The 25948-nt window shown below is 37.4% G+C and overlaps 1 protein-coding gene across 1 annotated transcript in view; it reads right to left on the bottom strand.

The window, feature by feature from the left end:
• NKAIN1 (sodium/potassium transporting ATPase interacting 1) overlaps positions 1-25948 on the bottom strand; it is a 1468559-nt gene that overhangs the window by 1310914 nt on the left and 131697 nt on the right. The window contains exon 3 of the mRNA XM_044089645.1: positions 24938-25018. Coding sequence (XP_043945580.1) covers positions 24938-25018 — 81 coding nt within the window. The remainder of the gene's footprint in view (positions 1-24937; positions 25019-25948) is intronic.

Here is a 25948-nt window from a genome sequence, read left to right as displayed (position 1 = left end):
CTTACTCATAGAAGCAAGACGAAAGTGCTTACATAACTTGTTTTTAGAAATTAAAACTTGTCTCAGTGGATTATATTTTACTTTTGTTCCTTGGATTTTTCTTGGCACCTGTGGTTATTTTTCAGCATTTGTTTTGGTTATTTTTTATAGAGTAAAAATGTGTTAGGAGCTCTTCCCTCCCTCTCTCACCACTAGCTCATCTATCAATGCATAGTCCATGCTGAAAACTCTCAGCAACTAAGCCATGCACAATATTTATTGCTACTGCTGCTTTCCTACTGGAGTTTAAATTTCTTATTAAAATGTTATTTAAATATTTGGGCAAATTGTGTTTAGCATATAACTTGCGTAGCTAGAACATGCAAAACATAATATTAAAAATGTATGTATGTGCAGTAGTGCAATGCCTTTTGGAGGTACGCTAGTAAACTGAGCAGTAGGGTATGGAGTTTTTGAAAACAAGACATATGATTTTTCTAAACACTGATGATATACATTGAATATTTCTCTGGATATGCAAACTATGGCTTTCTTTGGCATTTGATATAATGTGTATGAAGGACCCCATTTTTTTGTTAACAGTAATACTACCTGTAAAAATGGTAAGAGATAACTCCTCCGAAGGTAATCACCTTTCTAAGAAATTTATATGCTTTGTAAGTAGCACCATAACAGAAATGTTAATACAGCTGTCTTACAGATTCTGGGGTTCATTTCTAGCTACTGGTTTCTGTAAGAAAGGATTTTGCTTGTTGTATCTGAGTCAAAGTGGGTTTCTTCTATTTACTTCAAAGGCCTCTCAAAGACATGGCAAAGAAAACAATTAAGCAGGGTATGCAGCACTTCAACAGGCATAGATAGCAGGCTGCCTAAATAGGAAAAATTAGTTACTGTGCCCAAATCTAGAAAAATATGAAATTCTTACCTTATCAGCATTACTACAAAATGTCTAGCTTAAAAAAATAAATAAAATAAAATAAAATATGACGTTTGTTTCACTATTGTGGTATAAAGTCATATCTAATATTAGAATCCTACCTGTTGATCAGGGACAAAGAAAACATGAATAAATTCTTCTGAGGCATCAGTGGGTGGGAATGTCTGTGTCTTTCCCTAGAACAAGACTCCCTTGTCTCAGGCCTGCTCTGCTGAAACAGTACATGCATATTTTGATTACTAGAAGTCAATGCAACATAAACAGCATACCCTCAAGCCTGAAAGGTAGTATTAGGTCATGATACCAAACATGAGGACATTAGGAAATGTCTTTACAGATTGCTTTAGCAGCACAGTTTTATTTATAGCTACAGATACAACAGTTTTATGAAGGGTTGCTCCCTGTAGTGCAAAAGTAATCTATGAACAAAAAACTGCATGTCATGTTATCCATAAACTGTGCTGAACTAAAATTACTTTTTTTTTTCCAAGTCTGTTTTATACTAGCAATCAAAACAAGCATACAATGCAGTGCAAAACCATAAAATTCAAATCCTGGTGCACCTTTAGTAAATAACTTTGGATCTAGCCCTTCAACAATATGATTTACACAGCCCAGCTCAGTCTGTAACGGCTTCACATTCACCTTACAGGAAGCACATTAGTCATTACCTGTATTACATAAGGAGTAAGTTAGCCGCTCCTAAGTGCAGCCTTTGATTTGCTTCACCACAGACACACAAGTTTTTTAGCCTTGGCAATATATGCAAAAATGTAAATCTAACATGTAACTCTTTAAAGCTGTCTGTTTAATTATGGTACAGGTACATGGGAGAGATTCACTAGAGGATGAACCACGGGCATTGTACTGAAAAATAAATTAATGTGAAAAACATTAGAAAAAAACAACATCTGACACATGCAACTCACTATTCTAATCTGCAAAAGAACACTGCCAGTTATTTTAAAACCTACCGCAGCAAATGAATCTGGTTGTAGCACAGACGACTGAGGTTCTGAACTGTCAATATCCTACTTCCTTGTCAGCAGTACAAGTAAGATTTTTTCTACCTCCATTTGACTACTGTGAGACTCTGGGCAAGTCACTTGACTAGGTAGTGCAACCAGGTTGCCCATGAAAATGACACTTGCTTTGGGGTTTAGAATTCAGACAGTCAGAGATGATCCCAAAACATTGTAGATAATTGTTGGAAAGTGTTTATTGAACAAATCCCCACTAAAAAATGTTTCTTTTCTGCTACCAGTTCAGGAATGTAGATAGCATGCTTGTCAGAGCTTCTGGTGACCACACTAAGGGAGAAACTCACATCTCAAAGAGACACAGCTGAGCTAAACAGTGGTGACCACACTAAGGGAGAAACTCACGTCTCATAGAGACACAGCTGAGCTAAACAGTGGTGACCACACTGAAGGAGAAACTCATGTCTCATAGAGACACAGCTGAGCTAAACAGTGGTGAGCACACTAAGGGAGAAACTCACGTTTCATAGAGACACAGCTGAGCTAAGCAGTGGTGACCACACTGAAGGAGAAACTCATGTCTTATAGAGACACAGCTGAGCTAAACAGTGGTGAGCACACTAAGGGAGAAACTCATCTCATAGAGACACAGCTGAGCTAAACAGTGGTGACCACACTAAGGGAGAAACTCGTGTCTCAGAGACACAGCTGAGCTAAACAGTGGTGACCACACTAAGGGAGAGACTCATGTCTCAGAGACACAACTGAGCTAAACAGTGGTGACCACACTAAGGGAGAAACTCATGTCTCAGAGACACAGCTGAGCTAAACAGTGGTGACCACACTAAGGGAGAAACTCATGTCTCATAGAGACATAGGTAAGCTAAACAGAACTGAGAAGCCAGGGTCTCAAGCCTGTCCTTTTTTGAACTGGGAGAGTAGTGTGGCTGCCCAGCAGCTGCTGGACAACGGGCCACCACTACTGTTACTACCAAACAATAGCTGTACCTGTGAGGGGCAGAGACAATGTTTGTATTCCAGTAAGGCCAGTGTACAATGACAACACTGGGAATGAGAATATAAATCCAAGGTAAAATGATCCCTTAAAAGGGAGGATGTATGTGGAGTACATGCGAGGGTTCCTCACCCCCTCCACACACACACACAGACACACACACACACACACACACACACACACACACACACACACACACACACACACACACACACACACACACACTGCAAATGCACATAGTAAAACCTTATTTATAGTTCAGAATCTGTCTGAGTACAACAATCAGGATGCACATAATAAACATTGCATTTCTCAAAAAAAAAAACATGCTGTTGGCCACAGTGATCTCTATTTCAAAATGTCTACAAAAGCAAAAACAATATGGCCACCATTTTTTCAAATCAGCATAATAAGAAATAAACATAATACATGTAGCTATTAAGTGGTGGTTGCATCTTTTCTAGCACAAATTCCAAATATTCAGTATCTTATCAAAAGGTATTACACAAGTGCAGCGCAAGTACCAATTCATAAAGCAAAAACTGACCTACACGAAATGGCAGCAGGCTTCATGACATATCCACAGCAACTAAAAGATGGTAATACCCATACACTATTTTAACACTTAATTAAATGTATACACACATGCGTACACATACACACACAAATGTGTATATATATATATATATATATATATATATATGTAGAGCTGTGTGTGTGTGTGTGTGTGTGTGTGTGTGTGTGTGTGTATGTGTGTGTGTGTGTGTGTATATGCTACAACATGAACACTGATCATGATGCAAAACAGGCAAAAAAAAGAGAAGCTCATTATGTACCTCTCTGATGTGAGAAAGTTGCATAGCAAATTTTGTTATACATTTATCAAGGTTGTTATTGTCTTGTCTTGCACTGCAGCACACATGGCGACCACAAAAAGAAGAATGTTGGAAACATCTTCTTTCAGCTTCTCCCATTAGGGGTCACCACAGTGGATCACTGGTCCGCAGATTGATTGGCATTGGAGTGTTTACTGTGTGAAGTTTCCAGCCTGCCACCAGCCTTAACAGAAGGCACACACGTGCACCTACTTACATGTCTTTAAAACTCACTCAGCTACAGGGAGGACAGGCAGACTCTGTACAGAAGGCGTTCCAAGTGAGAATCAAAAGAACCTCTTGCTGTGAGGTGACAATTGTAACTGCTTCACCACCACAGCCAACTAAGAATGTCAGAAACGTCTGAAAGCTTTAAAATCTGTAATACACTTTGCACCACCATTACCCCCCCCACACACACACACACACACACACACACAGAAAAGCAACAGCTTGTAGAACTGAAGGTAGAAACTGATCAGAAGCTGGTACAGCTACAGCAATAACTAGTTGTGCTGGCCAGTGTAACTGCTAACAACAAAATTCTGCCTGGTTTGAAAATACTAACCAGGAAGGATTATCTGGAATCCAACTTGGTCACATCTGTGTTTGTGCATGTGTGTGTGTGTGTGTGTGTGTGTGTGTGTGTGTGTGTGTGTGTGTGTGTGTGTGTGTGTGTGTGTGTGTGTGTGTATGTGTGTGTATATGACTATAATGTTACAGAGAGCAGGAAGGACATAGGGCTGCGGAACATAGAATGCATTTTGAACAAATCAGAATGTTGCTCTAAATGGATCTGCTTATTACAGGGAAAGTTCAGTTGTGCAAGTTCTACTTACCTGTAACAGTAGATATTCAAATTCCTATCTGCCTCAGTGGCAGTTTAGTTTATCTGCCAAATTAATCCAGTACTGGACAGCTTTCAAAATCTCAGACTCCTCTCCCTCTCTCTTCTTGTGACAAATGATTGGCTGAGCATATCCTGACAGGGAAGCTAGCAGTTGTAACAAGAAGTGAGTGTTCAGGCTTATTTGCTTTCACAAAGAAGGAGAGGAAAGTACCTAAAGCTAGAATCATCTAGTAAGAGTAAATTCACAGCCAGTCACAATACCATATAAAAAAACAAATCCAGCAATAACAGAGTCAAAAAGTTTGAAACCCACCTCAACTATGCACAGGCTTGGGGAAGGCAAGTTGGTACTACCTCTGAGGCAGTGAGGAATTCAAACATTTACTGTTACAAATATAGGAATTATGCAATTGCACTATGTTCATCATTCCTACTGCTTCAGAGGCATTTTGGGAGACTCTCAAAGCTTACCCACCTTGGTTGCTGGAAGAATAAAAATACAGGAGCCCCTGGAGAATGCTTGCTCTGGACATTGAAAATGAATCCAGTTTGCAGTGTTTTGTAAATGTATTAACAAAGGACTAGGCTGCTGACTCTAGAATGCTTCTAGAATCCACCCTTTTATAATAGGCTAGTGAAAAGGATAAATCCCTAGTCAAGTGAACCTTAACCTTGCCTGGAAAAGATTTATCATGGTGGGAGTAAAAGAAAACAACAGGAGAGGATGAACATCATGCTACAGTTTGCTTAGCCTCTGTATAGGAGACAAACTGATTCAGCATTCCTAAAGGGCTTTGTCCTGTATAGGTAGTACTTGAGCTGTCTGTGTGCATCTATGGCATGTAGAATCTTTGCTCCCTTGTTTTTTTTTTTTGGATTTAGATAGAAAACCGGGAGATTAATGGCTTGACTCAGGTTAAATTCAGAAACAATTTTAGTCATGAATGATGGGTTAGTGCATAACACAACCCTGTCCTTGTGAAAATGACATAGGGTTGACCCACCATGAGAGCTTGTAGCTCAGAGACTCACCTTGCAGATGTCAGAGCAATGAGTGAAACAGTCCTCCAAGTAATGAACCATAAATCAGCCTGAGAGGCAGGTTCAAAAGGACGTAAAGTCAATTTTCCAAGAACAAAGTTGAGATCCCAGGGAAGTGGAATTTGCTTTCAAGAGGGTCTCATGTATAAACTGACCACAAAAAGAAATGGAAAGGAGGATCCATAGGCAGACAAACTGAGATATCCACAAAATGCACTTTGATAGAAGCATATAACAAACCATCTCTAAGTAGCTCACACGAATATTTCAAACCAGAGGGGTCAAAACCCTTTCAGGCCCTTTGTTATCGCCAGGTACCACCTAGAAAATCTCCTCTACTTGTAAAAGTAAGATTTACTCAGCATAGGTTTTCTTGCCTCCTGAAATACCTTTTTTACATCCTCATAGAACACGTACCTAAAATACATCAAAATAGAATCATCCAGGCTATCAGCTGCAGTTGCTTTAAGATGGGGTGTGCCATTCATTCCAATGTTGTATGAGCAGATCCAGTTTGTGAGGAAGCTTGTGGTAACTGCCATTGACCAATTCCATTAAAAGAGATAACCAACTTTGGCTGGGCCAAAAGGGAGTTGCCATAATGATCTTTGGTAATTTTTTTTCTGAATCTTTAGAAGTACCTTGGGATTTACTGGAAAGGATGGAAGTGCAAACACCAAAATTCTCAGCTGTGGAAATGATAGAGCATCTGTCTGCCATGCATAGCTGTAAGGATGTCTTGAACTGAATTTTTTCAGTTGTCTGTCTTGAAAGGAGGTGAAAACATCTACTTGAGGTGTTTCCCAAATCTGGTTAAGTCCCAGGAGACATCTACATGGAGGTTCCACTCATGGGGAGATATGTCCAAGATTTGCTTAGCCTGTCTGCCACTGTATTATACAATGGTACAATGTCTGAGGCCCAAAGAGTCAGAGAATTCTGTAAAGCCATCTCCCAGGCCATCACTGCCAACTAGCAAAGAGGGCATGACCTTGTACCCCCTTGCTTATTCAGGTAACACATCACAGTAGTGTTGTCTGTGACCATTAAAAGAAGACCTGGAATCCATAAGTTATCAAAACCTTTTAAGACTTGAATCACTGCGAAGATCTCTTTTACATGTATGTGCCTTGCACTTGAATTACCATGGACTCTGCTCCCGAACCAAAATCTAAAGAATCTATCTGGATAGATTGAACTAGGGTCAGAAAAGAGAAATTGACTCCTGGATTCAGAGACAGATGATCCCGCTAACGCTGCAGTTCCTGTTTCACAAATCCAGTACCGGTACCTGGACATCCAATAGATGAAGGTGCTGGGTACAACAATTCTTCAAGTACCATTGAATTTTTCTCATGTGTAGTCTGGCTAGTGGTATCATGAGGGTCATTGATAACATGAGACCTAGACGTTTGAGCAAATCTGTTGCTGAGGCCATGTCTAGAAAAGGGAAATCCAATAAAATGCCCTGATAAGTCAGAACTTTGACATCTGGAAGGAAGACCATCCTTTTTTACTGTGTCTATCCAACACCCCAGGGAACCAATTCATTGAGAGAGTGTGAGGAAGGGCTTTTGAAGGTTCAGTTTGAAGCCCAGGTGGGAAAGGAGGGATGCAACCTTGTCTAAGGACTTCAAGCATCTGGATACAGAATCTGTACAAATCAGCAAGTCATCTAAATAAGGAAAACAGTGGATGCCCAGGGTTCTGCAATGGGCAACCACTTGGGTTAGAAAATTTGTAAACACTGTAGATGTAGTAGATAACACAAATGACATAGCAGAATGTAGATAATGTAAGTCAGACACAGCAATTTTCAAACATTTCCTGAAATTGGGAGCAATAAGAACATGATGAGAGGTGTCCTTGCTATCTAGATTCAGTGTGAAACATTGTTCTGGAAGCCATACTAGGACCAACTGTAAGATGAGCATTTTGAATTTTGGAATTTTTACAAACGTATTTAGAAAGAACAAATCTAGGATAGGCCTCCCTCCAAAAGTGCTTCATTTCTGGTACTGAAAGATTCTGTAGTAAAATCCTTTGCTTTTGTATATCACATGCAATGGTTACATGACCCTGCTACTACTTGCAATGAAGTACTGAAAGAAACAGCTCTGTCTGGTCTGGTGGGTGTGGGGGAATCCCCCTGAAAGGGGAAAGATTTTCTATTCATTGCCAAGTGTGTCATCACTGAATCCTTCTCAGAACTCATTTGTCTGAGACTATTTGTGATTAGTCTGCAGGACTGAAAGACAGCCTGGGAGAAGGAAGAGGAGCAGGAAGTGCAGGAGGGGGAGGGGGTACTCTGTGACTTTGCACAGTCATTCTTTTGCAGGGGGCTGATCCTTTTTTTTTGGAAAGGAGCCCCCCTCTTGTCTGGTTTAAAAGAATTATCCTCCTGCCATTTCCTTTGGGATCCTTTTATTTTGTCTGGGTGTCATTTTTGTTTGATTTGCTCCTTGATGGTAGAACTTGGGTATATGAAACATCTTAGATACCCCATGCATTTATTTGTATCTTTCTTCCCACTGTTTGAAAAATCTGTAACAGAGAGCCTAAACACCAATTCAGAACATAAAGGTTTAGTCAAAATTTTGGCTTTAAAATCATCAAAGTTCTGATTATGTAGCCAAACATACTGTCTTAATGCAATAGAAGAAACAGCATTTCTCCAGGCTGTATCTGAACATTTACGCATACCTATCAAAGCATGTTTCAAAACCTGAGTCAAATTAGAAACACTTTCATTCATTTAAAACTACTGCAGATAAGGATGCAGGAAAAGCATTCAAACCACATGCACAATGTAAAATAAATGTCTACATACAGCCTTGAGCATTTAAAATTGTAATGGCTGGATTACTAGAAAGAGTCATAATTTTGCCATGAAGAGCAAACCATTTTCTCACTTTATCAGGTGGCACTAGATTAGATGAAGACAAGGGCTTTTCGTTTAATCAGGCAACTGGGTAGATCACAGCTGCATCAGCAGTCAAATGAGAAAGAGACCTATCATAACAGAGGAGACCCTATATTTTCTCTGAGCCTTTATAGGGACGGCTGGAATAGATTCTTGTGTCCTGCAGTCAGCTTTATAATAATTTTTCAAGGCTGGTGTGAGAGAGAGGGAATAGCCACAGAATTCGGCATCTCATCTTCTGTAAGGTCATATACCCTGCCTAGCTCTGGGGTAGTTTCCGACTGCTTCTAAGCAAAAACATGACTAAGTCTAGCAGCCATCTGAGGAAAAGTGAACACTTGTTTGGACTTAAGGTCAGGTTAATTTTCCAAAGAATCAGAGTGACTGGACTCCGTGTCAACTAGAAAATCACCATTGTCCTCATTAGATTACTCGTCATTCTCTGAAACGACAGAAAGATCTCGAGCCAAACTAACACCCAAGCCATGTATGGGAAAACAACCACCTGAATTAGCTGCCTGCATAACATTCTCAGCCAAGGAGACCACATCAGCCTTATAAACACTATGAATTGATTATCAGCTGTATGATGAAGCTTCTATTTCTTTTCTTGTGAACTTCTCTACTACATAAAATATCTGGGACAGAGTATTATGTCCGGCAAGGGAACTTTTACCCCAGACTACTCCTGCACCTAAAGGGTTTGGTTCTCCCATACCTGTGCCAAGTACTGGAATAATACTAATCCCCTTCCATAGTGGGCTGGTAAAGCTACATAAAAGGGAGATGGGAAAATGTGCAGGCTAAGCAGTGGCCCCAACAGAATCATTAACTGACAACAGGACAACAGCACTTTCTGACAGAGAAAATCAGACGTTTTCCAAACTAAGGTGACTTTTATGCCAACATATTATAGAATAGTATTATAAAGGCATACAATCATTTAGTTGCATTGTGCTTTTTATATCTGAGCATTGGGTCTAGGAAATGAAAACATGAGGTATTTCCAGAAAGACTTTTAGTGGCTGAACTTTTCCATGGCAAAAAAGGGAGGGAGGGAGGGAGGGTAACTTTTGCCAGCTATGCTCTGTGTGCTGTCTTCTTGGTTAGGACACACTGGCATTGTCCGTTTGGCATGTTTCATCATATTTTATTTACAGTGAGATAATCTGTGTATACATATCCTTTTGCCACAAATAAAAATGGAGAATGAACATTTCTGGTAAAAACACTGCTTTTAGACTTTTTCAAAATTTTCCATTCTTTCAAGTGATCAACACACATTTGAATGTCTGCATTTTTCTGTGATTGTCTTATTTTGTGATATAGGTTTCTTCAAGTTTAGTGTACAGATTGATTAATGGTCCATTTTGGATAGCTTGTGTAAGTTTTATTATTGCTGTTGCATGATACATGCATCTTTTTGCAGATAATAAATATGGCTTACTTTGCCCTATGTTTATATAAGTAATTCACCCTCCTACCTGTTTTGATAGGATGAACGAGGCTGGGAAATTGACCAGAAGAATACTGCAACATTGGTAGTTCTACAGGTTTAGTGTTACACTCTATCACAATGAGTTCTCAGTTGACTGCTCAGTCTCTAGCCACATTCTACTCTATGGTCAAGAACCTTGGGTGTGCAAAAAGGGCAGGATCATGGATATATGAAGCAGAAATGATGTTTCTTTGCAGGGAAGCTAGGCTCACTTTCTGTGACAGAGTGAAGAGTCTGGTAACTGTGAAAGAACTTAGGAGTTCACCCAGTTTTCCTCTGTGTTAACAGAGGTCAAATACGGTCATCTGGACACCTTGTGAGGAGGACCAGACATAGCTCACTGAAAAGAGACCCCTAGGTACACACAGAAGAATGTGTAAGATGAATTATATATTGTTTCTTGCTTTGGAATATAGAGGGATCTTATGAGACAAACTAGAAATGGTTGTTGAAGATAGTGATATCCAGTCTATCTTTTTCAGGTTTCTGTTATTACGAGTCTCACTTGATCAAGCAGTTTATAAAATGACAGTAAAGACCTACCTAGACATCAGAGAGTACAGTTTATAGGTTCACAGGTAGTTACCAGATTGCAGTCCAGAGGACATTCACTGCCTAGCCAAAATTCCCAGATGCCTCCTCTGTTAACAAGGGAATCTGGTTAAATGACTTGCTCAAGGTCACACAGCAGGCACATGAATGCTGAAATAGTAAAACTCCTGTACCACAGGAACTAGTTTGTTAGTTCATTATCTTAATCTTTCACACAAACTGCTAGATTTTACAAGGTTGATGGCAGTTATTCTGTCCGTGTAGAGGATTAAAGTTATGAGCTCTTCACAAATTGTTTCCTACAGCTCAGTGTTTGCATACCCGAGCCTTTATTTTCCTGCTCTGTGATGCCGAAAAAGGTCCATTTGTATCAGTCTCCATGGCAGTTTGTAAATAAAAATGTAAACAAATATTTGTACTTACAGTTTGTTGATTGAGTTAGTCCCAGTAGGTCAATGGCCTCTTTTCAGGGGTGACCCCAGATGACATTCATACTGACATGTGCCCTGGCCACATTTCCCCATTCATACTGACTGGGGAAATGTGGCCAGGGCACTGGGGAATTTACCTTTTTCTTTTCAGTAAGTGCCATGGGACGTTTTACATCCAGATGAGCTGCCATCACCTCAGGCAGATGGGTCTGGGGTCCTCAGTTTAATGTCTTAATTGAAGGATGGTAAATAGCTAACTGTTTAAGATAAGCTGTTAAAACTGTACAGTTTATCTCTTAATACTTTGAATAGAGTAACTCTGTGACTTTAGGAGTAGTATATCCTGTTACCTTGCTCCCCAGCTCCAAATAATGTAAAGTGGGTGCTTGCCTTTGTGGTCTGTTTTTTCCACCAGTTTTAATGTCAGTTTACTAATTATTAAACTTCCTTGCATATTTCATGCTTCTACCTTAGGAATCTCTTACTAATATAAACTGCTTCCACTACACATTATTAACTTATTATCTTAAAGTTAACGTATTAAACAATTCATATTCATGTTTGCAATATGAGTCTCCAAAGATAATCTCAACTACTTGGTCAGCAAATTTAAGTAAATAACTAAACAAGTTATCACAACTTGAAGAAAGTAAGTAAACATCCATTTATCTATCTATCTATCTATCTATCTATCTATCTATCTATCTATCTATCTATCTATCTATCATCTATCTATTATCCAGGTTCAAAAGGAAGGTAGCTTTAAACCAAAGAAATCATTAATGGGGACGTATGCTAGTTCTGTTTCAAGGGGATTAATTTTGTGGAAGAGGGCATGGTAGCTTTCTGAAGTGACTTCCTAACAAAGGTAAATTTGTTTGCAGTGGTAAAACTGAAAAATGTTCTAAAACTCCAGGTTAGTATTTTTGTTAGATATCTGGCTGCCAGTGAAGAGAGAAAAGGAACAAAGATCAATGCACTATGGCCAAATAAGCATAAAGTCCCTCTGCAGCACAAGACCAAGTGAACATATATTCAACACAGAAACTTCCTCATCCAGACCTTTTTTCTACAAAAATCTACAAAGTATATACTAGGATATATATATTGCTTTCTGTCTAAAGTCTATCAACTCCTAATTAAGCTAAGGATTTCAGGTGACAAACAAACTAACACAGGCCCTTCTCAACAACACTCTTACAACTGCAGCTTGGCTACACATCCAGAAACAAAGACCTTAAAATAGCAGCACTAAATGGATGTAGTATAAATAACAAAGGTCTAATGCAGAAGCCTGGTTAGTCTGTATAAATCCACATACCCTTTTCAATTGCAGAAAACTGGCTTAAAGATGATTATTCATGTTATTAGTCAGCCTGAAGCACATCCATAACTTGCTACCAACTCACAACCAAGATTCAGAGACCATAAGAACTTGCATGACAACTTTTTTACCCACTACTGACACCAGCTCCTAAGAGTCCAGGAGATGGACAAGTAGTCTGTGGATGTATTAACTTTTCAAAGTGGTGGAAGAAATGAAGTGATAGTTTCTTTGACATTACCTCCATTTACACAATGAGTGGAAAGAAACAGAGGCCAAATTGTAGAGGGAATGTTGGTTGTCATTAGATGGTAAACCAAGGATTTCTGTATTAGTTATAATTCACTTTAATACATCAGCAGTTAAGACTCTCTAACTCTGATGGTGTATATTGCTTTGTTTTGCTGGCGGTTGGATCCACCACTGACTTGAGTCCTATATTCCTGTCCATAATTCCATCTCTCTCTCTTGTACTCATCATCCATGGGATCAGTCCTGGCTCTATCCCCTGCTAGGCAACATAATTGTTTTCTATGCCATAAAAAACATGAAAAAGTGCCAGCTCTTTCCAACCTAGCCAGGAGCATGTTCAGGTGAGTGGATTGGCTGGACTTATTTCTGGCTCTCGGAGAGCAAAGTGGCAGTGACTGATCATCATACTGCAGCTGGCTCTAAAGTTGGTGTGAGGCCCCAAAACCATAACCTGCACACATGCTCATTACAGTTGTGATGGGAATGTAATGTACAATGGACATTTCAAACTAGTCAACACACAGTATAACTTGTGAAGACTTGAGTTATAACAGCTTCTAATATTTTTGACATATAATAATTAATGTTATTTTCCTGGCTGTTATTAACCTGTTTTGTCTTTTTAATAGTGCTAACTCTGCCCTCACTTAGTGAATGCTTCCATAGAATTTCATAACTTTTATGTCTTAGTGATTGTTTTTCTTTGCTCAGTTAATATTCTTAATAAAGAGTCTGCAAAAAATAATACATAAAAATCAAAGTTGGAACAGAGAGAGAGAGAGAGAAAAAAGAGATCAAGCTTTGTGAGGAAAGAGATAAAATATTTTACAGAAGCATTGTGGATCAAAGAAATTCTCAGGAACACATGCCAAATCATGGCAAAAGGAAGGGAATGTGGGCAGAATGTGACAGAAGATTACTTCAGCCTGTAAGGCTGTATATGCAATGCATTGTGCAGCACCTCATATGCTCTAGTTCCAAAAGAATTTAAAAATACATTTTGTTTTGTGTATTAAGTAACTATTAAACAATTGAATAAATGCCTAAAGCATAAAAGGGGTTTTATCTTTGCAGTAAATGGAAACCTATAGAATTCCATCTCATTCTATGTATTGATGTTATCACTTGTACTTTTTATAACAAAGCAGAATTAATTATTCTTCTGAGATGACCAGTTGCACTTTTGCTTTTAAATAAATGTTTGTTAGATACATGCTATTAGAAATTTGCAACCCATTCACTTCCAGAACATTTACAGCCACAATAAAAATACCAGCAAACTGAGCATGTAGTCCATCACTTTTTTTTTTATCCCTGTCCTGCCAGTAAGTGAAGTAGCTCACATTACAGTAATCATGTCAGCAGACGACAACCAACTGCTTCACATAGTATCGCATTTTTTGTAACTTGCTGCAAGTCAAGAAAGTACTGTAGAGTCTGGCGTTTTAACTTAGTGAGCTATCCTGATTAATGAAAACACTGGCTTGTCCTATTAATCAGCCGTGTTAATTTTTAACTGCTGTAACTTCTATCCTAATAAATATTCCCCAGCCATTGCTTTCCTTCCCCCACTCTGCACATTGATGGATTTCAGTGAGAAAATGGAAGCCTGGTACTATTATCTGTCTCTGTCCACAGGGTAAATGGGGTTGCTGTTGTCGCCGAGCTTCAATTTCATGGCTGAAAGTATCTCCAGAATACATAAACCCTGCTGCAGTTGAATAAAACTAAGTCTATCATTTGGTGGGGGGGGGGGGATTTTTTTCTGTTTATTTAGAAAGTATGCTGCTTGCCTGAAAATCAGAGAAGTACTCAGCTGTAAACTTTTCTGCCTGGTATTAGCAAGCTTTGAGACCAATGGGGATAGGGGAATATAAATCACATACAATTTTTTCATTGCTATGGAGCTCAGGACCCAGCTCCCAAAAGATTATAAAAGTGTCTCTCATCACTTTATTAGTTCTGAGGAAGAAAAGTGAATGGCCTGGTAGTAAGTAGAAAAGTCTGGCACATAGTTCACAAACATCTAGCTATTAAAATATGTTATAACAATGATCCACAAAACTGTTGCTCCAAAAGTTGCTATATGCATTTCTATACTGCATTTATTGAATAGGTTTCATGAATTTGCTTACATCAGGCCTCATACTTGCAATATGAGAAACCAATAGACATCCATCCCACCTACAATAGGTATCGGAGTAGTAAACACTAATGGTAGTACCTTTACTCCATTCACCTAAGAGAAACTATCCATCTGAATACCCTACATCTTCATACAACTTCTAAGCTAATCATCACTACTGCTTCGGCTGTTAAATAGCAATATGTTATTTTGTTCTGTTTCTTTTGTTCTGATAACTGCATGAGTGTAAGTTTTTTTTTTTTTGCAGGAATGAATATACAGTACAAACGTGGAGTGCATGAAGTTAACATATTTTAAGCCAACTTTATAATTTAAGAGAAAAGGGGATAAGAAGAAAAGCAAAAAGAAAAAATCTGAATTTATGTTTATAACGTGCAGTTAAGAAAGGAAAATCTAGGGTGTTGTTCTATTTCATTTTCCTGAAGTAGGGGAAGTTCCCATCTCACATTAGGATATCTGTGGCTGCTTTGTTAATGGAGACGTTTTTATGAAAATGGCCTTAAAGGACAACTGCACTCAAACCTTAAACATATTTAGATGTGAGTTTACATTTTTGACAATCGTGGAGTACCACCTCTTCTCCATCATTCTAGGTTATTAGTATTATCCTGTAATTTGTTAAACTCAAAATGCCATGTCTGGGGCTTCTAGTTTCTTTACCTTTCAATCTATAGTTTTGCTCTGCAATACACTTTCATGTCCCCTGATATGAGATGGCATAGACATAATTTTGGGTACTTTGTTTCTCCATTTGTTTACAGCGATAAGATGAGTCTTTTCATAGTGCTAGTATGAATGGTGTCAGATTTCATTTTCAGTAATGCACACATGTGCATTTAACCTTCATCCAAAATTCCTAAATTAGAAGTTTTTGTTATATCTTATGACTGCACTTTTAATATAGTTCACCGTCATCCCCTACCTGTGCAGCTAAAATGTAAATTTACCTTTCAATATCCTTACTGATCTAATTAGTTTTTTGCGATTAACAGAACACGTGTCCACAAAATTTGCTCAACAACAGACTAGTGACCAACATATGTCATGTAGGCTAAGACAATTTTTACACAAAGTACAATATTATAGTTACAAAAACATGATGGAATAATGGTAGTGTGCTACTATCTTCCATCATACCATGTTAAGTCTTATCTTCATGAAACTTCAACCACAGGAAACAAGTTGGTTAAAGATTCAGCTCAATCCATCCATCCATCCATCCATCCATCCATCCATCCCTACATCTATCCATGACCCCTTTTTCTCATTTTTGCACATGGTGTTGGGGTGTCACTTTAACAATGATAATAATTTGGAGTCAAGTTTCACACCACTGAGTGGCTAGCCCTCCCTTGGCTGTTCTTCCATACCACACACTTGCATGCACACTCACATCTATGGTCAATGGAAGTCACAAAAAAGACATTTTACAGCCACTTGCATCCTACTTGCCATAAGGCTTACATATTAACTTCACAGTCACAGCACAGCACTGCCACGAAGAAAAGAGAACATTTTATACAGGTGCATAAAGGGAAACTGTACTGGCAGAGATTTCCTACAGATAAAAAAAATCAGGTGGTTCAGTATTAGGGAAGTGAACTCTTGATAAGTTTGAATTTCATCCACTTTATACTCAGTTACTTATAGAGTAACAAATACCATTGCTGTCCGCAAAGGGAAAGAAATGAACCAACAGGAGAAAAGTCTTGGATGAGTAAAGAGAAATAGGACAGTGGAGCTATCTTTTAATATGACTGCATTATACAGAGTAGACCAATTGGTTGCAAGTTCCTCCTTTTCAGGTCGACACAAGAACAGTGGACTATTTAAATGATTTACCTTTGATCAAGGGGCAATTGAGTAGTAAATGGGAATCATGCCTAGAACTGCTGCATAAAGCTTATTAGCAGTCATATTCTTACCCATATCTAGTGTCCCGCCAGAATATTAGTTTATTACATATTTATTTACTCATTCATTCATTAAATCAGTAAACTAATTCGTCCAACTAAAACCTAATTACAGAAAAACATAATACAATAAATAACTATAGATACAAGACCAAAGCAAACATACACACAATCTAACAAAATTTTGAAAAACAAATACAACAGCAGCAACTTGATATAAAGTAGGGATGCATTATAACATGCATAAAACTACAATAAAGCACATTGTGAAATAAAATAAAATACAGTAAACTGAAAGTGCAAGACATTAGTAAGAAGAAAAAAGCTGTAAGCTACGTTTGCATTCAGTTGTTAATATACAAATTGAAATTGCTTTATTACTAAACTGTAAATACTGATGTTAGAATAACAACTATAAACAATCTTATTTAAAAATAAACCACTGAATTGAAATCTGAAAAAAAAAATAGACCTGTTTGACCTCTGGCCAAAGACAATGAGTTTTTTTTAACCTAAAGACAAATGAACAGTATTTCTGTTTAAAATGAAAGCCCCATTATTCTGGTTCTGTAAACAGGGGCATCACAAAAAAAAAAAAAAAAGAAAAGCTGGTCAAATATCATAGAATAATTGTTCATTTAACAAAACACTTGGCTCATCCTGACAGTAAGTAGAAGCCAGGCAACAGCCAGATTATCAAATATTTTTCATCAGAAATAATGTTTTCTTCCATTTAATCCAAACACATCAATACCACATGCAAATAAACAGTATTTCCTTTCAGTCTGTATCAATTTATCTGCTACATCAAATAGATATTTTGGCTGAGTGATGGCAAAGTATAGGAGACAGGGTAGCTACATCAACACCATTTACAACATTAAGAAAAGAAATTGATTAGGAATGATTCTAGCTGCACTAATGTGGCTATATGTTGCTATATGACTTGTAAGTACATTTGTTAAGGAATGTAAATCTAGGTAAGGACTACCATTTCATTATTTTTAGTGCAAGCTGTCAGTCACAGATAATCAGCTTCAGACTTCAGCTAAAACTTTTACTTAAAACTACAGTTGAGAGATTAAAGAAAAGTAAGTCGAGAATCATTCAACAAGACAAATAATTACTTCTGTCAGACTGAGTCAAAGAAACCAATAAATCACATTGTTCAAACTGCAAATATTCTATTTCTATTATATGACCTTATAGGGAAATAGGATGCATTGAGTAGACAAGATATTCTGTCAAACAAAATCACATTAGCAAAGAAACTAATATGAAATAAAACAAATTAAAAATAATGACAATTGTGAATGCTGTGGGGACATTAATGATTGCACTGTCAAGGTAGAATTTCATACCAAAAGGCAATTTCGCAGTTGCTCATTGGATTTGCTGCTCTGACAGACTTTTTACTTCATTAGATATGCAAAGCAGTGAGGTAAGACAGGTATGTTGATAATTCTAACAATTACATATAACATACCTCTCAACCTCTTAACTCAAGAAATCTGGACAAAGCCTTAAATAATGTGGGGCAAAGACCCCAAAATAGGGACAGATTATAAATGTTGCTTTTATAAACTTAGAAAGCTCCTAGAATAACAGTATTTGTGTTAGTATGCATTGTCTTAAGGATATGTAGCCTGAAACTCAAATATGTGTCATTATTTAGTGAATTCAATCATCAGCGATTTACCAGAAAACCACAAATTTTATGAGAAACAAACCAAAAAATATGACGCAAAAATCTGGACATTCTGTGAAAATCTGGACGGTTGAGAGGTATGATGTAGAAACGTTTCAACATCAAGAAGGCATGTTACATTTGAAGAAAGAAGATTTCTGTAACTTTCTTTCATTTTGCTGTATTCAGTTGTCTGTTTGAAAAATTGCAGCTAATAGATCCAGTTTTTGACAAAAAAAGCTTTCAGTATTATTGTCTTTTTACTGTTTGGTTACTAGCAGTAACCAATTCGCTCCCATTTGGAGAGCAAAGACTTTAGTTTGCTTCTGTAAGATTTTTTGACACAATTTCTTTTGTCTCACCAGCCCAATGAAGAACCAGTACAATTATTCTAAGGTTCTTAAAGGGAGCAAATCTGGGTTGCAGCACTAGTTAACAGAGTGACCTGTGTGGCCTGCTACACCTGTCTAACTTAAATATCTATTAAAATCTTCCCAAGACTGGGATCTTTCCAATTAGAGATTCCAAGAAACATACTATATAAATGAATACATTTTCATTTATTGGGGGGGGGTGCAGTTATATTTCTAGGGTGAAACAATGGTTACCTCTGTGACCTTTTAAAAACACAAATTTGTAAGTATTGCTGCAGATGATGTTTTTCTTCACCACACCCTTAGGATTGCTGGCTCCAAGTCTAACAATTTGAGCTGCAGCGTAGAAATCATATCAAACAGTTACACCTGCCATTGCAAAGCAATTAGTTCAGTAAAACTTTAAAGGAAAGACATATAATCTGAAAAACATAACACATCTATGAAAACCTGTAGCATTTATAATAACATAATATTTATAGTAATACATTCATTAATGTAATTCATTAAAATATATGGCATACAAAGCAGATATACGGCTAGTGATGAATGAAAAATCTGCACATCCACTATTGCTCAGAAAGACATGTAAAGAAGTTCCAGAGTGTACTGCAATGCAATGATACACAGAATGCAAACTGGAAATAGAAACAATAATCTACAAAAATGCTTACTAAAGTATGGTAAATAAACCTTTGGGGGTGTGGAGGGCTTGCCCCTCACATAGGGGAGTGCAGGGGGGCTTGCCCCTCCTGGAAAAAGAAGTTTAAATGAGAAGAGTGGTTTTTGACATTTGTTCTTTTACTGTGTTTTATATCTTTTTTTCTGGTTTGTCAGCACTCAGCATTTCGAGTGCTGACATTTCTATTGGGCGTCATGGACAATTATATAGACAGTGACCAGATGGATGACAGTTGACCTAGGTGAAGGCAATAATATCATGGAGGAAGTATGTCATTCTAATCAAACTGATTTTTAAAGCAGGTACATTTGCTTATTCTATGACATGTCTTTTCAATTCAGAACAGAATTTGGGCTTCAAGTGAGCTCCTTTAAAGTTGTGAGAAAAGGATTCATATTTATTTATTGAGAGCATTTGTTAATCGGGTGATGTCCGACTGAGCTAAAGAGCCTGTTTTCAGCAGAGACCCCGGGAGAAAATCTCCAACAAGTAATATTAGACACAGTTTTATATATATATGGGAGTGCTACAGAATCCTGAAAGCCCAAAATCCTGAAGACCGAAATCCTGAGACTAAAACCTCGAAAGTTCAAAATACTGAAAACTAAAACTACTGAAAACTCAAAATACTGAAAACACACAAGATACCAACACTTATTATATTCCAGCACAAGTACATACAGAAACAAATAAAACACAAACCATGTTACTCTTCTCCAAGTACAAGCAGGGGGGCAATCCTCCCTGCACCCCCCATACACACACCCTGCTACTTAAATATATCAACTCTGAGATCGCACTTAGTGTAGTCAAGTGCAATCTCAGAGGTGATATATTTAAGAAGCAGGGGGTGTGGGGGACACAGAGGAGCTTGCCCCCCTACGTATAAATGAAGGGTAATATGTTTCTGGATGTACTTGTGCCTGAATATAGTAAGTGTTGGTATCCTGTGTGTTTTCAGGATTTTGAGTTTTCAGTATTTTGAACTTTCAAGATTTTGGTCTCAGGATTTTGGTCTTCCAGGATTCTGTAGTGCTCCCATATATATATATATATATATATATATATATATATATATATATATATATATATATATATACATATAAAGACACTTTAAAGTTGAATACAGGATTATAAATAAGAAGCTCTAACACAAAGATAACAGTAAGTAAGAATAACAAGTAGCATGAGCTTTGGGACAATGAGTGAGAACTTCTAGTCAGTGCTGTTTAGATTACAGTGAAGGTATGAAAGACTTGAACAAAGGGGGGTATCTAAGCTGACAGATGGAGGCTCTAAAAGTAGGTCAGCAAGGAAGAAAAGTAAAGGAAAGTATCCTAACATTAGAAATTTAAACAGAAATGAGCCAAGTTGTGGCTTTGCTCCCTTCTTTAATCCCCTCACTTTTCTGAGCTGCAGGTAGTTTGTTCTCAACCAAGGGGTGTAGAATTTGGTCATGGCTGAATCGAGGAGACACTATGCATGCCCCCCAGCTGTTGGGAGGAAGTGACCTGCATGGCTGGGTGACATCAATGGGCAACTAATGGAAAAAAGTTCAGTCTGGATATTAAACACAGTTTCATATGGTTTGAATGTAATATGTTACAAATAAGTTAATACTTTTGGTTACATATATCATTTATTCAGAATTGCAATGGCTAATGTTGTTTGTGCCAATGTGTGGTAGGGAAGGCAGACAAGTAGACAATTACCTCCTGCAGAAGTCAGTGAATTTGGCTGGAAATCTCAGAGAACTCGATGTCTCTACATTTTAGTAGTTTTAGGAAAGGATGAAAAGCTATTTAACTGGGAGGAACAGTCATTACCTAAGTGAATAACTTTGTTATGGTACATCATTTTGCCATTAGGCCATGCTGCAATTAAAGTAATTTTGTTATCTATAGTTACGAAACTTTATAATACTGAAATGTGATTGAGCCTAAGGAAATTTAGCGTTAGAAGACAACGATCAGTGGACTTAGTCAAGTTTCATAGGATCAGGCGATAGAATTTTCAGCCCATATGGCAGTATCTTATAAACAAAAAGTATGTGCATTAGTACCTTCTGATTCTTCAACAACACCAAAAATGTTAAAGTTATCACATCTGAAGCAATTCAACAGACTTCAACAGTTCACTGCCCTGGTACAGCAAAATATTTTATTTGATTTTTCTGACTCGTGTAGTTTTGACAATTCCAAAGCAAGTAGTTTCTCAGATAATCCACTCAGGATAGCATTCTCTGCAGAAAACTGAGATTCACTAAACTACTGGATAACTTAAAGCTAGTTTAAGTTAGATAATACCTGAAGTTATTTCAGAGAGATCCATAGCTCCAGAGATAGCTTCCCATTGAGATGTGCACACCAAATCAACATTATCCTCAGACAAAACAGTAATGGCTTAATTTGCAATAACAGATTATAGTAAAGGCTTAAACAAAGTTTCACTTCCAGACTTAGGCAACATAGAAGTGACAGCCTTCAAAGGAAATTTGCACAGAGATACAAACTCTCAGACATAAAATAATAAACCAGACAAGGGCAAACATAGTTTTAAAGAAGCGATAAAAGCACAAGAAGATGCTTGCCCAGAAGTTCATTTCACAGGCTGGATTCTCTGCACTCCAGTCAATAATCTCAGCTGACATATATCTACAAGTGTCCTCACACAGGGGCAAGCCAAAACAAATCACAAACCCAACATGCATGTATATATTATCTCTTGGCCTGCCTGCAACACAAATATTGCTTTGTACAAGAACGTTTTGTGCAATAGCAACAAGCCATTTCAGAGATACCACCTCTTCTAGGGATAAGGCCTTACGGCAGTTTTGCTGTAGCATCAGTGTCATTCTAGACACTAAAACATCACAAAGATCCTATAGAATTAAGCATCCCACCAGCTCTTGAATGTCTGATGACATCAAACTTGTTGTGACCATGTGTGATTCTGCCTAGGAGGTCAACAAAAGGAATCCTAACTACACTTTGGAATCTATCACAGACTATGCAATAAAACCAAATATTTTATCAGAGGGGGGAAAAAAACTCTTCCCCACAGCCTCAAGTAGGAAATACCACACCAGATGACTTTTTTAAAAATATACTATACATTTATAACAGGTAAGAGTAATACTACTGATACTCATCACAAAGCTATGCAGTTTCATTTTGAAACTGTACTCTGATTCTTAACAAATAAAAATTTTAAAAGTGCTTAGTTAACCAAAAAGAAAATCTACTGCTTCTTCTTCTTCTTCTTTTGGCTTTATTCCCAGTTAGGGGTCACCACAGCGGATCACCTGTCCTCTCATGATTGGCAGTGGAGTTTTACGGTGTCGAGTTGCCAGCCCGGCGCCCAACCTTCCACAGAAGGCACATGCACGCACACATGCCTAGGGCCAATTTAAAGTATCCAATCCACCTACAGCATGTCTTTGGGATGTGGGAGGAAACCAGAGCACCTGAAGGAAACCCACGTGACCACAGGGAGGACATGCAGACTCCACACAGAAGGCACCCCAGCCGAGAATCGAACCGGAGAACCTCTTGCTGTGAGGCGGCAACATTAACCGCTGCACCACCGTAGCCGCCCTGTAAATAAATCTCATTTTTTCTTAGAAATTGCAGCAGACCCATTAGTATATTCACCTGTTAAATATGCAACATAATTCATACTGAGGGAGCTGTTCTAATTAAGTAAAAACAAAAGTCATTCCACTCCACATAAAAGCTCATCACATTCACTTAATAACTATCAGCCCACTTCTGTCTCTTTTGTTCTTGCTCTCTTTTTTTCTTTCCACTCTGTCCTCTTGAAAAGGATTATAGAAATCATTGCAAAGGGCAGTTACAAATTTACAGACTGTCATGGCATGTCAGCAGACAGTCAACAAAACAGGTGTCCAACAAAAGTCAGTGCTGGGATTTCTACCTTTTAATATGTACCGATTTGTCAGGTGGATCAAACATTCTAAACTAAAGGTGGATTGTTTGCACAATAACATTAGAATCATTAGCAATGGTGAATATATCATGTAAAATCTGGCAGCAGTGTTAACTCACATCATTAGAAAAAATGTCATGCTTTATAGCTTTTGCAGAATAAAACCTTTCTCCCAGTCTGATTCCAAGCAAAGAGTACTCATTGTGTTCTGTACACCTAAGCTGTTATTAGACTCAGTGCTATCTAGTCTCAAGTACAGGTCTGGTCAAACTAAAGCTTATCTTTAACACAGTAGCTAGATTAAATTGTTGTAGCTCAAATAAAGCACATCAATGAATATACTTATACAAATAGGATAGCCCCTAATCCAGAAAACGAAACAAAGATAATCACCTAAATTTTACCCATAAAGTGATTTTCTCAAGGACTCATCCATCCCTCTGTAAATCTGTAACATTGCATAAATATTGTAGGTAGCTTAGAGCACTTACTGCCTCCTTTTTGAAATGTAACACCATTTCAACAACCAACTTTATAAAGGCTTGTAAATTCATTATATCACAAGCTTACGGAGATGATCTCTTCCAGTTAATACTGGAAGCATTATGTCACAAACTTATGGATTATACTTCCAATTAATATTGGAAGCATTAATATGTACAGGAGAAAATACTAATAATAAAATAATAACTTTATAATGTACCTCTTTTACTGCTATAGGAAATATATTATGCAGTCAGGATAACACAAGAAAGTTTCAATATAAACAGCACGCATTTTTGCTTAAATGAAATCAAACTAACACGTGATGCCAATATACAACTGCATACGTTGAACTAAACCCAATAATTTGATAAATTAGAATTGATTTATGTGATTTATATGGGTCAGTCCTAATAAGTTGTTACTAATGCTCAAACATACAAATAAATAACGGAATGTTAAGTGATGTGCAGAGGTACTGTTGGGCTTGTGGCTTCAGAATGCTACTGGCTGCTTGATGACATTTTCAGAAAATGCAGTCACTATCTGTAATAAGGATTATATCTCTCTAGTGTACTTGGATCATACTATAACAAATACAAAAACATCAGTAAAGCCACATTTAAAAAGGTATCAGTTTACACAAGAGGAAGTCAAAAAAAAGCCAAACCGGTGCATCAGAAAAATTAAGATTATTAAATATTCCAGAATGAAGAGGGTAACTTGCTATAAACTGTACTACGAAGGAAAGAACAACACAGAAACAGCACTAATGCAGATTCCGTGCTTTGTTTTGTGCCATTATTTGTTACCAGAATACATCTGCCCTTTCTTATAGCATTATTAAGGGAAAATAACATTTTAACAATTTCTATAGCTGTAATACTAAGTTACAAACTACAGTTACACGATCATCCTGACCATAAAACATACATGGGTATGTATTTTAATGAGATAGGGTGAATAATGTATCTGTACAATAAACATGTTTATTTTAAGAGAGTTCCCATAATTTCAGACAATTACCTGTGACAGATTTCCAACTTCCAAGTAAAAGCAGATAATAAAGGCATTCCATCCAACCCAGAGTACCAGCCATAATGCGTACTGAAAAGAAAAGGCACATTGTAAATACCGTGATAAATCTATAGGCAGATCTTCATCCAATACAAACTATTATTTCATTTATTATAGCTGCTGTTTGTATTTTATTTTGAATGCAAATAAAAATTCAGAAATAAAAAATGCCATTAAGCTAATGCGAGTGACATTTTGCTATATTTGTGGTGTACTGCATGTTATATAATATTTATTTATACTTTGTTAATCAGGTAAGCAAACTGGTCCATGGACCACTTTCAGCCATGATTTGGGGTATGCCAAAAATAATATGCACTTAAGAGTATAAAGAAAAAAAAAAGTATTACTGCCATTTAGGCATTTGGCGAAGATTGCATTTACAATACATAGTCCATGACAGTCAGTAAATAAAACATTATACATTTACAAGAAAAAATACAGTATTAATGCTTAAATATACAATGCAAACTTCAGTACAAATACATAATTGTATGTAAGCATATTATACATCTCACAGCACTGTTAAGTATTACTATAATGCAATAGAGCAGGAATCAGCCTGTGAATGTTGCATAGTTATACAACAAAGAAGAGGAAGGTAATTATATTTTTATCACACCTATTGTCCTGTATGACCTACATGTCATATGACCATATTATGCTACCACAGCTGGCACATTTGATAGTATTGTTAAGGAAGGGGGAACATGTATCTGAAGATAGTAAGTATGTTGCAAATATTTAATCAGGAAACTGGTCGCAGTAAGATGGCCTTGAGAAAGATGTAATGGTTCTAGTCCCGGCAAGAGTGAAAGAGTAACAGTACTACAAGAGAATAAAGTAGGAGAGCCCTTGGTAAGTGGAATGGAGTTCTGTGGAGAACATTAAAATATATGTAATATACACAATCATGTATTTGTTTGTATTTGATAATCAGGGACACCCATCTAGGCATAT

The sequence above is a fragment of the Protopterus annectens genome, chromosome 1.part1, assembly GCF_019279795.1.
Source record: "Protopterus annectens isolate FY-2018-M chromosome 1.part1, PAN1.0, whole genome shotgun sequence".
NCBI classification, from domain to species: domain Eukaryota; kingdom Metazoa; phylum Chordata; order Ceratodontiformes; family Protopteridae; genus Protopterus; species Protopterus annectens.
The sequence above is the reverse complement of the archived record's forward strand: the minus strand, read 5'-3'. Positions and strand labels throughout refer to the sequence as shown.